The following is a 14,420-nucleotide window of genomic DNA, read 5'->3' as shown; positions in this document are numbered from 1 at the left end:
TCGTTCTCTGACTGGGCCCCATTGTGTGTTTGCAGTCCCTCCCAGGAACTTGATCATCGACATCCAGAAGGACACGGTGGTAGAGGGTGAGGAGATCGAGGTGAACTGCACAGCCATGGCCAGCAAACCTGCCACCACCCTCCGATGGTTCAAAGGAAACAAGGAGCTGACCGGTAGATGGGTGCTGTCACTGGACTTGGGAGTGGGAGGGCGGGTGGGAGGGTAGTGCGGCCTGAGGAGCCAAGGAGCAACAGATTCACGCCCCCCGACCCTCTGCTCAGTATCCAGAAGGCGTGGGAAGCTCCCGAGTCATCGTAGGCTGGGAACTTCTCCCCAGATCAGAACCAGGGGTCCCCAAGGCCTCAAAACATGCTTCCACAACAGACCCTCTGTCCTGAGTCTAATGTACCCCAACACTGGGCTTAGGGGCATTGATAAAAGAATTCAAGTTCCTTGGGGTCTCATGGCATAGTGGATAGATACAACCTTAGAAGGAAGTAGGTTCTAATCCCAGCTCCGCCACTTGACTGCTGTGTGACCTGGGGCAAGCCACTTCACTTCTCTGGACCTCAGTTAGCTCATCTGTAAAATAGGGATTGAGATTTGAGCCCCACGTGGGACAGGGACTGTTTTCAACCCAATTTGCTTAGTACAGCACCCCAGTGCTTACAGTGTCTGGCACATAGTAAACACTTATAAGTACCACAGTTATTATTATCATCATCATCACCGAGTGAGCATGCACGCAGGGAGCCTGTGAGGCAGGCTATGCACACACTTCCATTCTGGAACTTCTGCCCTCAGGGTTTTTCGGGTCAGAGGCCCAGGGCGGGTGCAGCTCAATCTCTTCCAGTCTGGATGTCAGCACCCCCTCCCACTGCAGCCCGGGGCCGGTCGGAACCCAGAACTCTTCTGGCAGGCGCAAAATCTTTCCTTTCACTTCCCCAGGGGAACTGGTTCAGAGTAAATGTGAAGCCTGTCAACCAGCCGGCCCTTCGCCAGCATTTATTGAATTCCTACTGTGTGCAGTACTGTACTAAGCACTTGGGAGACTACAATAGAGCTAGAAGGCAAAATCACTGCCTTCAAGGAAGTTATGATGTAGCTGGGGAAGACACACATTAAAAAAAATTGTAGGTGGCAGGAAGCAACAAAATGTAAATAATAATAATAATGGCATTTATTAAACACTTACTATGTGCCAAGCACTATCTGTTCATAATTGCTCTGGAGTTTGAAGGGTCACCTGGCGCTGCTGAAGTGGCAGTTATTATTTATTTATATTAATATATTACATGAATGTCCATCTCCCCTCTAGACTATAAGCTCATTGAGGGCAGGGAGCATATCTGTCATCTCTGTTGTGTTGTACTTTCCATAGCTCTTAGTACATTTTCGTGCACAAGATATGCACTCAATGAATACCATTGATTGACTGATTGATTAGGGGCAAAATAGGGTGGGATTGACCTCTCCCCACCCATAGCAGTGACCTGGGAGTTTGCTTTCAGCCGGAAGTTAACACACTCCTCCTGACCCATCCATCACCGGGACTAGTGGGACCTGGGTTCTATTACCGGCTGCACCTGAGGGACCTTGGGCAAGTCACTTTGCCTCTTTGGGCTTCAGTTTCTTCATCTGTAAAATGGGGATATGCTACCCGTTCCCCCTCCTAGTTAGACTGAGCCCCATGGGATCTGTTTATATCGTGCCTAGCACAGTGCCTAGCACCTACATCTAGAAAGCCCTTAACAAATACCACAGCTGTTATTCTTTTCCCCATTCCTTCTCATCAGCAAGGCTCTCTGGTCAGTCTCCCTGCTGCTTTTCCATCTGCTCCCTCCCCCTGAGCTGCCCAGATCCTCGGGGTCCATTGAGGTCCCGGGTGCGGGTCCATCCCCCCGTTCATACCTACCCGGGGTAAGGCTGACTGTCACTGGCTGGGTTTGCCGGGAAGAGTCAGACTAAAACCGGCCTCTCCGGCCAGAGTCCCGCCAGGAAAAGCCTTTCAGAATTGAGACCTCCCACCCTCGCATCTCGAGACGGGCACCGATAAAAACTGAGGTTCTACAGGGTTGTCTCTGCTTTCCTCGACCATTCCCTTGCCGGTTTTGGAATGAAGGGGGGTCTCCCCCTTGAACTATACAGCAGGAGCCCAGACGATTGAGCCACAAATCTGAGGGAACCCAAGAGGGACCGATCCATGAATCAAACATCACCCAATCCGTAGTATCGATTGAGCACTTTCTGTGTGCAGAGCACTTAACTAAGTCGACCAAAACCAAAAGCCAGGTTTTTTTTAAGGTATTTGTTAAGCGCTTTCTGTGTGTCAGGCCCTGTACTAAGCACTGGGAAAGATACAAGCTAATCAGGTTGTTCACAGTCTCTGTCCCACATGGGGCTCACAGTCTTCATCCCCATTTTACAGATGAGGGAACTGAGGTCCCGAGAAGTGAAGTAACTTGCCCAAAGTCCCACCCCAGGCAAGCAGCAGAGCTGGGTTTAGAGCCCAGGTCCCGCTGACTCCCAGGACTGTACTCTATGCATTAGGCCACGCTGCATCCCAATTGGTGATTTGTCGGATCCCTGCTAGGGCCAGTTCGAGGACTGGGCAGCCCAAGTGCCTTGCAGGCCCCCTCAATCCCCCACCCTGTAGTCTCCCCCCGCCCCGGGCCACCCCTCAGTGTTCTTAGAAGGTGGTCCTTCTTGTCTCAGAGCTGCCCGCCACACTCCACTCCAGCACACTGCCACCGCCGGTGCGTTCCCCGGCCTTCCGCGGGCTCACAGTTTAAACATTTTAATTACTATTTAAATTATGTAAATCCATTTAGTCGCTTTCCCTTTTAATTGTTGATGATGGAGGGGAGGGAAGGGGGGTATTGTTTATAGTTCTGTTGATTTAAGGGCTTAGGATTTTGGATGCCGTCCTGGAATTCTTCAACTTTATGACAGCTCTAGGGAGTTCCGAGCGGAGATGGTCTCGGGATTTGGCCCCCTGCTTCAAACACTCGCCCCTGGAGCACTCACCTCTCTGCTCCTTGGTTTGGGGGGCGGGGGGGGGGGGGGCGGTGAGGGGAGGAGCCTAGAGGAGAGGAGAAGGACAAGGAGGGTGATAATTATGCCCCAGGCCAGGCCTGTTGGCTTAGCCAGGAGGTGGTGGCCACCTCCTTCACATCAAGAACAGAGGTGGACAGGGGCAATGGGACAGAGGTTGGGACCCGCTCACCTCCGCTCTCTGGGTCCATGTCCCCCTCTCCCCCTGCCCCCCGTTTCCCCCAGGCAAGTCGGAGGTGGAGGAATGGTCAGACATGTACACTGTGACCAGCCAGCTCATGCTGACTGTGGACAAGGAGGACGATGGCGTCCCGATCATCTGCCTGGTGGATCACCCCGCCGTTAAAGACATGCAGACGCAGCGCTACCTGGAAGTGCAGTGTGAGTATGCTGGGTCCGGGGGTGGGTGGGCGGGCGGACCAGGCCGTGGCCAAAAGGGACAAAAGCGTCTTTTGGGGTCAGCTGTTCTACTGTTCCCTTAGAGTATGGAGACGAAGGCCCTCTGGGGGCCAGGGGGAGTTGGAGGTCAGGAGAGTCAGAAGGTCCTGGGTCTAATCCCTGCTCCACCACTTGTCTGCTCTGTGACCTTAGGCAAGTCACTTCACTTCTCCGGGCCTCAGTTACCTCATCTGTAAAATGGGGATTAAGACTGTGAGCCATTTGCAGGATAATAATAATGTTATTTGTTTACTGCTTACTATGCTCCAGACACTGTACTAAGCGCTGAGGTGGATACCAGCAAATCAGATTGGACACAGTCCCTGTCCTGCTTAGGGCTCACAGTCTTATTCCCCATTTTATAAATGAGGTAACTGAGGTAATTGATGGGGGACTGTGTCCATCTCAGTTTTCTTGCATTCACCCCAGCACTTAGTGTGGTGTCTTGAGCGTAGGAAGTGCTTAATAAACACCATACTTATTATTATCATTATCATCATTATTATTGGTATTGTTATTACCGCACGAGCGTCCAGTGGCCCCAGGGGGCGGGGATTAACGAGACCCCACACTCCCAATCAAATCGTGACCCAGCCACACCGAAACAGAACTGGCAGCGGGCTCTTGTTCATTCATTTCCCCCACTTCATTAGGGTACTTCATTATGGGCATCCTGCTTATCATTTTCATCTCACTGAGACTGGTGTGGAAAAATGTCCCTATAATGGGGAAACAGAAATGATCAGATATTACCTCAATTGGGAGATAGTGGGTTTCTTGTGACTTTGCTAATGTGTAATTCATTTATGCAAACTTAATCTCCATTAACTTTCGTGTAGGGCACCATTAGCTTTAATAACACATTCACCCCTTTGGGAGACCTGAGTGGATCCATCCTGTCTCTCCTCTCCTCCCCACTCTCCCCCCACCCGCCCCTGGACCTGGTGGTCATGCCAGCCCTCTACCAGAGCATCTTCCTGCGAGGGGCCATGACCAAGCTCAGTGCCTGCCCAAAGGCCGAGCGATTGGGGACTCGTGCCTGCCCTAGTGCTGGACTTACCAATCAATCGATCATATTTATTTTATTTTTATGATATTTGTTAAGTGCTTACTATATGCAACTCAAATCAACTGTATTTATTGATTGCTTACTGTGTGCAGAGCACTGTACTAAGTGCTTGGGAGAGTGAAAAACAACACTATAAAAGGCTCATTCCCTGCCCAGGCACTATACAAAGCACTGGGGGGCTCAAACTAGCTGTGGGCAGAGCCCCATACTGAGCACTTGGGAGAGTAAAATAGAGTAGGCAGACAGGATCCTGCCTTCAAGGAGCTTACAATCTAGTTGTGGAGACAGACGTTAAAATGAATTACGGATGGGGAAGGTATGAGGATATGTACATCAGTGTTGTGGGGCAAGAGATAAGGTGGGTTGTAATGTACACAGAGTATGGATTTAAATCCAGAAGGGAGGGAAAATAGGGTGGAGAGATGAGAGATTATTTGAGGAAGGCTTCCTGGAGAAGATGTGATTTTAGGACTTTGAAGATAGGGAGAGGGGTAGTCTATCAGATGTGAAGAGGGAGGGAGTCCCAGGTAAGAGGGAGGGCATGAGTAAGGGGCATGGCAAGAGACATGAAAGTGAGGCACAGTGATTGTGCCAACTAATGGGAAGAGCCAGAGGAGAACTCTGCTCATGGATGCAGGCTTGGCACATTGGGAGGGGCATTCTAATCCAGCTCCATCACTTGTCTGCTTTGTGACCTTGGGCATGTCTATTAACTTCTAGACTGTGAGCCCACTGTTGGGTAGAGACCGTCTCTATATGTTCCCAACTTGTACTTCCCAAGTGCTTAGTACAGTGCTCTGCACACAGTAAGCGCTCAATAAATACGATTGAAACCCGATCACCTCTGGCCAGGAGGCCTTCCCAGACTGAGCCCCTTCCTTACTCTCCCCATCGTCCCCCTCTCCATCCCCCCATCTTACCTCCTTCCCTTCCCCACAGCACCTGTATATATGTATATATGGTTGTACATATTTATTACTCTATTTATTTATTTTACTTCTACATAGCTATCCTATTTATTTTATTTTGTTAGTATGTTTGGTTTTGTTCTCTGTCTCCCCCTTTTAGACTGTGAGCCCACTGTTGGGTAGGGACTGTCTCTATATGTTGCCAATTTGTACTTCCCAAGCGCTTAGTACAGTGCTCTGCACATAGTAAGTGCTCAATAAATACGATTGATTGATTGATTGAATGAATGAATGAATGAATGTGCCTCAGTTCTCTCATTTGCAAAATGAGGATTAACACTGTGAGCCTCACATGGGACAGGGACTGTGTCTAACCCGATTAGCTTGTATCTACCCCACCACTTAGAACAGTGCCTGGCATATAGTAAGATTTAACAAATACCATAAAAATCAAATAAAAAAATAAAACTCACCCTGACCCATAATGCCCAGTGATGGAGTCACACATTCCTCGCTGGGCGCTGGGTCCACCTCAGGAAATGGTTTGCGATCCAAGGGGAATTCAGTCCCGCTGCTTCTTCTAAATGGAGCGATACCATGGAAGCCCAAGGAAGCCTCTCAGGGGGCTGACTGGCAGCGGGGGCGGGGCCCCAGGTGCCCACTGGGGGCCTTGGCATTGACCTCCCGCTCCACCAAGCCGGGTTTTCTCCTGGCCCGTCTGGCAGCTGTTGGCTACGGAGCCGGCGGCGGTCGGCGTGTGTCCAATTCCACCTTGGGGTTGGCCAGATGTGGATGCCGTCACACTCTCCGAAATCCGTATGTTTCTGGCGAGCCCAGATATTAATTGCGCGGTATGCATTGAAGTGATTAGCATCGATGTAATTTATCATCTGGAGATTTCAGAACATAAGTAAATGAGTTGTTTTGTTCAGCGAGGTGTTGACCCCTTCTGAATCAGAGATTTCAAGCGAGGTTTTGGGTTTTTTTTTTTCCTATTCCTCGTTTTTTTCCCAGTTGTAGATATGAAAGGCCCCGCATGCAGCCAAGTGTTGAGTCATTTGATTTTCTAGGGCATTAGCCACTCTTGTTTGTGACATTTCCCAGTTGGGTGCTCGTTTGCGAGCTCATTAATAAGACTTCCTTAGAGGAGTGTGGTGGGGACAGAGGGCCGTTCTTGTGAGGACAAGGTCCAGCTCTCCCTTTCGTCCTGCGGCTCTGGGAGGACACCTCAGCAGGGTGTGGAAAGATGTGGAAGGCCAAAAAGAACCCTGCTCCCCTACTGGGGTTTCAAACTGGGGCCGGGCAGCAGAACCACCTGGACCCCAGCCCCTTCATCCCCCAGCGCTCTTGGTTCTTGAGCCATGGCCAGCACGGGTGGCCAGCTGGCCACCAATGGGGCTTCGAAACACCCTCACCCTGCCCTGGGAGACTGGGACGCTCTCCACCTCGGTGCTCGCAGAAACCCCAATCCCAGCTCCATCACCGGCTTGCTGTGTGGCCTTGGCCAGGCCCCTTAACTTCTCCGAGCCTCAGTTTCCTCATTTATAAAATAGGGGTCTGTCCTCTCTCCCCCTTAGACGGTAAACCTCACATGGGGCAGGGACAGTGTCCAATCTGATCGTGTTGGATCTACCCCAAAGTGTTTAGCATAGTGCTTGGTTCATAGTAAGTGCTGAACAAATACCACAGTCATTATCATCACTGTTGTCCTGTCAACACCTCCGCAGCAGCATTCCAAGCTAGAAGCCGCAGCCCAGAGGGGAGATTGGATCCCACTGAGGACTTTCCTGTTGATGGGAAGGGAAGAAGGGGAAACAATCTGGGGGCCCTTGGTCCAGGCAGCTTTCCAGGATGACTGTCCATCTGACACCCCACCCCCCACCCCAGCCTCCCCTCCTCCATGGGCGATGCTTTTCCAGCACAAGCTCCCTGCCCTGTCGGGTTTGCGCCCATCGTTTTGAAAATGGGTTTTATTGACGGGCTGGAGCCGTGGTTTTTAGAAATCCATATTTCTGCTCATCCAGCGTCCCCAGGGCGTTCCGCTCTCTCCCACTCCCCTCTCAGTGTGCAGGAGCCGATCAAAGCCTGTTCTTTATCAGTACCAAAATGAACACTTGCTGCTGAGCGACAGGAACCCTGTAGACCCGAAGAAGAGAATAACTGGAAGTCGGATCAGCTTTCCGGCGCCAAGTGGGCCAAGGAGAAGCACTCCCAGAAACCTATGCAGCTCCTCCACTCTGAGCTGCCATGGGGCTGCCTTGGGACTCACTGAACATTTGCAGCTTTGGCCCATGCCTCTCACTACTCCAGGTGCCACCCTAGCAGGGCAGCCGCTTCCTCCTCCTCTTCCTTCTCCTTCCTCCCCCCTTATTTAATTAATTAATTAATTAATTCAGTCGTATTTACTGAGTGCTTACTATGTGTTTTCAACTTGTACTTCCCAAGTGCTTAGTACAGTGCTCTGCACACAGTAAGCGCTCAATAAATACGATTGAATGAATTGAATGAATGTGCAGAGCACTGTACTTAGCGCTTGGAAAGTACATTCAGCAACAAATAGAGACAATCCCTGCCCACATGGGCTCACAGTCTAGAAGGAGGGAGACAGACATAATAATAATAATAATGTTGGTATTTGTTAAGCGCTTACTATGTGCAAAGCACTGTTCTAAGCGCTGAGGGGATACAAGGTGATTAGGTTGTCCCACATGGGGCTCACAGTCTTAATCCCCATTTTACAGATGAGAGAACTGAGGCCCAGAGAAGTGAAGTGACTTGCCCAAAGTCACACAGCTGACAATTGTCAGAGCTGGGATTTGAACCCATGACCTCTGATTCCAAAGCCCGTACTCTTTCTACTGAGCCACTCTGCATCCAAACAAGTACCCCCTCCTCCCTCACCTCTCCTCCTCCTTTTTCCCCCCAATTTTTCCTTTAACAGGTGAATTGGCAAATAACGAGGTTTTATATGGTGCCTAAGTAGTGGGCCTCCCATGAAACAAAGCATCGAGCAGTCCCTGACAACCAACCAATCAGTGGTATTTACTGAGCATTTACTTTGTGCAGAGCCCTGAACTGAGCACTGAGGAGAGTACAGTAGTGTTGGTAGACACATTCCCTGCACTCAAGGGGCTGAAAAATCTAAGGGTCATGTGGACAAGCCATTCACCTCAACCGAGATCAATATTGACAGGTGGCTGGGTCTCTAGGAAAGATTAATTTCATTCAGTCGTATTTATTGAGTGCTTACTGTGTGCAGAGCACTGTACTAAGCACTTGATAGAGGGTTGGGTTTAACCAGAGCGAGGGTCTTAGTCTAACGGTTAAAGGGAGTTTTCACCCGCTTTGCCTCCCTTGGGAGATTTCTTCTCTCTTCGGGGGTCTTAGACCCTGTTAACCTTCTTATCTAGTGCCCAGCTTCAGTAAATGTTAAGGGCTTGGTTTGGGGTGGGGGGGTCAAGGAGCTGAACCCCTGGAAAGCTTGGTAATAGGGCCTCCTCCTCGCCAAGTGGCAGTGTGGTCTAGTAAAAAGAGCACAAGACTGGAAGTCAGGGACTCCAGGCTCTGATCCCAGCTCTGCCACTTGCCTGCCGGGTGACCTTGAGCAAGTCACTTAACCCCTCTGCCTCCGTTTCCTGTACAATTGGGATAAGATAACTCTCTCCCTACCTCTTAGATTGGGAAGACCTGTGTAGGACAAAAACTGTATCTGCTTAAATACTTGCATATCCACCCCAGTGCTTAGCATAAGGGTTCGCCACATAGGAAGTTCTTAATCAATCCCACCGTGATTAGTAGAGGAAATTGGAATACTCCTCTTTGCCCCTGGGTCGGGTGTGGTGTCTGATGAAAGATCTGAATCGGGACTTTGGTTCCCAGCACCACGAGTCATAGCATCTCACAAGCGCTTCTAAGGTGTATCACCTCTCCCCAGCCCTAGTTTTGACTCATTTATTCAATTGTACTTTCAGTTGTTTACACTGATGACTGTCTAGATATCTTTTACATCCACCTCTCTAGAGAGAGCCTAAGATCTTTGTGGCTGGGTAATGTATGTTTCCATTGGTTTGGGCTGCCCTGAGCGTTTAGCACAGTGCTTAGCCCCCGTTGGATGTTCACTAAAGAGGAGCACAGCTACTGTTCGCCGCGTTGGATCCCAAGGGAAATTGGAGAGACTCAGCATGGCCTAGTGGAAAGAGCACAGGCCCGGGAGCCAGAGGACCTGGGTTCTAATTCCAACTCTATGACTTATCTTCAGTGTGACCTTGAGCAAGTCACTTCACTTCTCTGTGTCTCAGTTACTTCATCTGTAATAAGGGGATTAAGGCTGTGAGGCCCTTGAGGGACATGTACTGTGTCCAGCCTGATTAACTTGTACTGTACTTCAATGCCCGGCGTCTAGTAAACACTTAACAAATATCATAAAAGAAAAATAAGAAGGACGAGGAAGCCAAGAAGCCACAGGAATGGAATTAGACCGCAGCCGGTCACTGTAAAGGATGTGGTCCCTTGGGGGCCCCACTGATGGTGACTCACAGGCTAAGAGTGGCTGTAGCACTGGGCCCTGGCTGGTCTCCAGAATGTCCCGCACGGTTTCTAGTCGAAAGTTTCCAGAGCGAGCCAGAATAGGATGGGGGAGTTCATACTCTGCGGTCAATGCGGGAGGGCCAGACCTTGCGTCAAAAAACCCGGACACTAGTCCCACTGTGTTGCGTAAACGGTCATTTTGACGCCCCCGAAGACAGCTGCGGGACACATTAGTGGTGCATGTGCACAGCTCATGGTCCCCGGGCTGCCTGGCCTTCCCCCACCCCCATCCCAGCCTTCTTCTAGGAGAAGTTTAAGGGTGGAGATTCATTAGAGAGATGCACCAACAGGAGGTTGCCAGCCTCGCAAACAAACAGGACAGACAGCAGAGAAAATGGTCCGTGACTGTGCCACAGTGGCGGCAGCAGGAACCCTCCTCTGGAAGATACTTCCCCCCGTCTTCAACGAGCCATACCCAGACCCCGGCACCGGGGCCTCCAGCTGGGCTGGTTTTCAAACAGCAGAAAGGGGGCACGGATCAGCTAGGAGTACCCACCAGATCCACTCTGTTCCCAGGCTCGTCTTCCCAGCCAGCCTAGAACACTAGGCCCCAATAATTCCATGCCAGTCTAGGCTGTGCCATTTTGCAGCCTCTACCTCAAGGGCGGAAACCCAAATCCTGAGCCCCCAGCCCTGCCCCTGGCCTCCCCACTCAGCCGCAATTACCGATCTCCATTCCTAAATACCTTGTAGGGAACCATGAGGCCCCAGATTCCAATCAGTCCATCAGTGATATTTACTGAGCGATTACTTTGTGCCAAGGAAGATTTGTTCTGTAAGGAACTGCAGCCTAGTCCGCTCCAAACCCCGACCTTAGCTTCCCGGTCCACCCCGCCTCAGGGAGAGGAATGAACACAACATGGAGCAGGGGAGCTGGAGGGGCCTGCTGGGTGGTCTTGAGCAAGTCACTTCACCTCTCTGGGCCTCAGTTTCTTCATCTGTAAAAATGAGGAGATCCCTCATAGGGTGTGAACTGATTGTTTACAGTAGGTCTGAACTGATTGTTCACACTGGGTCTGATCCGATTGTTTTTTGTCCACCTCCCCCACACACCCCCCACCCCCGCTGAGCACAGTCCTTGGCACAAAGGCAGTGTCAAGGCTTTGGCCTTCCCCGGGCCCCTTCCAACAGGCTTTTTTTTCCTGTAAAGTCAGTGGTATTCTCAGAGGGTAGGGTGATCCAGAGAGGAGATGGTGCCACTTTTCATTTACATAGGAAATTGAAATATAGGTTATGGAGCCCCGAGTTTCATCTTCTTCTGAAAAGATCATAGAAAGTGGTGCGAGGTCAAACTGGCATGAAATCAATTGTAATCTGCCAGCAAGCCAGCCTAACCTCTTTAAGAGTTTCTTTTTATATTTTTCCTTTATATAGAGACAAAGTGCGTTTAAAGAAAGTCTTATCAAGTCAGAATGGCTTTGTAATAAGTTTCTTCAAATTGGTTGCTACTGTAGTGTGACCTTAAGACTCCTGGTATTTAACCCTGTGTATAACTCTGGCCATAGAATGAGTTTTCCCTGCTATGGCTGCCCTGCTAAATATCATTTATGGTGCTCTTTCTTTAATAAAAGAAAAAGAATCACAGTCTCATGAAAGAGATTCAGCTTTTCCGCTTAATTGATTGGCTGTTGGTGATGCCATCGACGGGACGTTAATGTTCTGTAAGTGCCCAGACGGAACTATTTTTCTTCTTTTTATACAGCCGTTCCATTTTATAATGACATTAAGCCACTCTGCGTGGTACATTTCTGGACAGTTATTGCAGCTGGGTGGGAAGTGTCACCTGGCTTTTAGCCTGGTGCCTTAGCACACCCGCTGAGGTGGAAAATGATTCCTCGTCCCTACCTCATTACTTAAAAATGAATCCTGACGCCCGGACCCATTTCAGGAAAGTATTTGGTAGGTTAGGGCCCTGCTTTCATGGGCAGAATTAAAACCTCAGGGATGTGCCTCCTGGCCATCTGGATTCTTGAGCATCTTTTTATGTTTTTTACAATATTTGTGAAGTGTTAACTATGTGCCAGACTCTGTACTAAGTGCTGGGGTAGCTTCAAGATAATCAGGTTGGACACAGTCCCTATCCTACATGGGGCTCACAGTCTTAATCCCCTTGTTACAGATGAGGGAATTGAGGCCCAGAAAAGTAAAGAGACTTCATCCATTCATTCATTCAATCGTTTTTATTGAGAGCTTACTCTATGCAGAGCACTGTACTAAGACTTGCCCAAGGTCCCAAAGCAGACAGGTTGGAGAGCCGGGATTAGAACCCAGGTCCATCTGTTCCCAGGCCTGTGCTCTATCTTGTTTCCCTTGTGGTAGCCACTGTCTTTCGGGGCCACTGTGGAGCCCCTGGGGTCCCCTGAAAACCAAGAGTCCCTTTCTTCCTCCTGAGAGTTTCTGCCACCCTTCTTCCAGAGCAGAGGCATTTCCTCGGCTGCCCTGTAAATCTGTAATTGATTTTAATGTCTGTCTCCCCGTCTACAGTGTAAGCTCCTTAAGGGCAAGGATGATCTCTCCCCCTTCTAGACTGTGAGCCCATTGTTGGGTAGGGACCGTCTCTATATGTTGCCAATTTGTACTTATCAAGGGCTTAGTACAGTGCTCTGCACACAGTAAGCGCTCAATAAATATGATTGAATGAGTGAATGAATCTCTGCCTTCTCTCTTGTATTATACTCTCCCAAGCGCTTAGTACAGTGTTCTGCACACAGTAAGTGCTCAATAAATACCACTGACTGCTTGATTGATTGAGCCCATCTCACAACATTCCCAGAAATGCTATGCAGGTCAACACGGAGGACGAAGAGAGCAGGGAGGAGGGTCAGCTTCCCAGGAAATCAACCAATGTGAATGTTGACCTTTCTGGCACTCTGTCTGGGGGGCTGTGACCACGGCAATAGTACCCAAACCGGGCATCACTCCTTCCACTGCCAACCTGGAAACAACATCAGTCCGATCAGGTGTTGAAACGAAGGTGTTATTTGGGAGATTTCCCACTATCTGCCCTTGAGATCCAGGTACAGCCAGATCTTGGGCCTGAGCCTCCTCTGATTCACACAAGTCATTGACAACTGTTAGCTCATTAGAAGCCTAAAAAAGTCACTTGGCTAAAACAAATGTTCTGCAGAGGAGGCAGGGTGGATTCGATTTTCAACACCCTTTATTATTAATGGAAGCTGAGCGTGTAAAACCCTCCACGCACTGGGCCGAGAATGCACCCTCTCGATTTGCGTGTAAATTAACAGGATAAAATAGCCAACAGACAGTCCAGGAAGCCGCTCACTCCCAGTTAATGATCAGAGTGTCTTCAGCAACTCATGGAAGATTTGACCCTCCAGCAGGTCAGAGACTGACCTGCAGGCAAATTTTAAATTTCAGCCCGAGGGTTCCTAACGATTCCAGCATGGGTTCACTTTGTCCCCAAGGTTGCCTGATTCCGGTTCTAACATGCTTCCTGGTTTGCCATGACTTCGTGGGCTGTTTCGATCTTTCCCTGGGAGCCAAGTGGTGGCCTGAGGGCCACCCGACGATTACATTCCCACCAGGCTGCCCCGCGCTTTGGCGAAACTGTTTTCCAGTGCAAACTATTGGCTAGCCAGCCATCCCCATTTCTCCTTTGTCCTGGCTCTTCGCATCCTCCTTCCCGTGGCTTCCAAACCGTGTCTAGAGAACCCTGCCCCCCGCTGATCACTGACGTTCCCTCACAGTGACAGATTAGAGGAGAAAACCCTCCTACTTGGACCTGTGAGCCCAGGACTGTGTCCAACCTGATTAACTTGTGTCTACCCCAGTGCTTAGAACAGTGCTGGAAACGTAGCACGCTTAACAAATACCACAGTAATAATAACCCGTGATGTCCCTGGCCTCTTTCATGGCATTCTCCAGAACACAGCTTGGAGCCTGGGAGTGCCTGGGCACAATGGACAAGGCAGGATCCCACCGGTCAGTCAGTCAATCAGTCATATATATTGAGCACTTACTGTGTGCTGAGCACTGTACAGAGCACACTGCACACTGTACTGTGTGCACAGCTCTTGGGAGAATACAGTATGACAATAAACAGACACATTCCCTGCCCACAACAAGCTTAGAGTCTAGTGGGGGAGACAGAAACTACTCCAAATAAGTAAGTTACAGATATGAACATAAATGCTGTGGGGCTGGGACGGGGGAGGAATAATGGGAGCAAGTCAGGGTGGTGCAGAAGAAGGTTGAAGAAAAGGAAAAGAGGACTTAGGGAAGACCTCTTGGAGGAGATGTGCCTTCAATAACACTTTGAAGGCAGGGAGAGTAATTGTCTCTCAGACTCTATTGTATTGTTCAAGTTAAGTGGCAGAATTGAGGATTTTTCCTCTCTCCTCTTC

At 49.8% G+C, this 14,420-nt stretch overlaps 1 protein-coding gene across 3 annotated transcripts in view; it reads left to right on the top strand.

The window, feature by feature from the left end:
- The window catches only part of CADM1 (cell adhesion molecule 1), a 165,731-nt gene that overhangs the window by 109,953 nt on the left and 41,358 nt on the right, over nucleotides 1–14,420 (top strand). For all 3 annotated transcript variants that reach the window (XM_038754016.1, XM_038754015.1, XM_038754014.1), the window contains exons 4-5: nucleotides 36–173; nucleotides 3,280–3,435. In XM_038754016.1, coding sequence (XP_038609944.1) covers nucleotides 36–173; nucleotides 3,280–3,435 — 294 coding nt within the window. The remainder of the gene's footprint in view (nucleotides 1–35; nucleotides 174–3,279; nucleotides 3,436–14,420) is intronic.

The sequence above is a fragment of the Tachyglossus aculeatus genome, chromosome 11 (assembly GCF_015852505.1).
Source record: "Tachyglossus aculeatus isolate mTacAcu1 chromosome 11, mTacAcu1.pri, whole genome shotgun sequence".
In the NCBI taxonomy this organism is placed as follows: Eukaryota; Metazoa; Chordata; class Mammalia; order Monotremata; family Tachyglossidae; genus Tachyglossus; species Tachyglossus aculeatus.
Note: the sequence above shows the minus strand (reverse complement) of the source record. Positions and strands in the feature narration are given on the sequence as shown.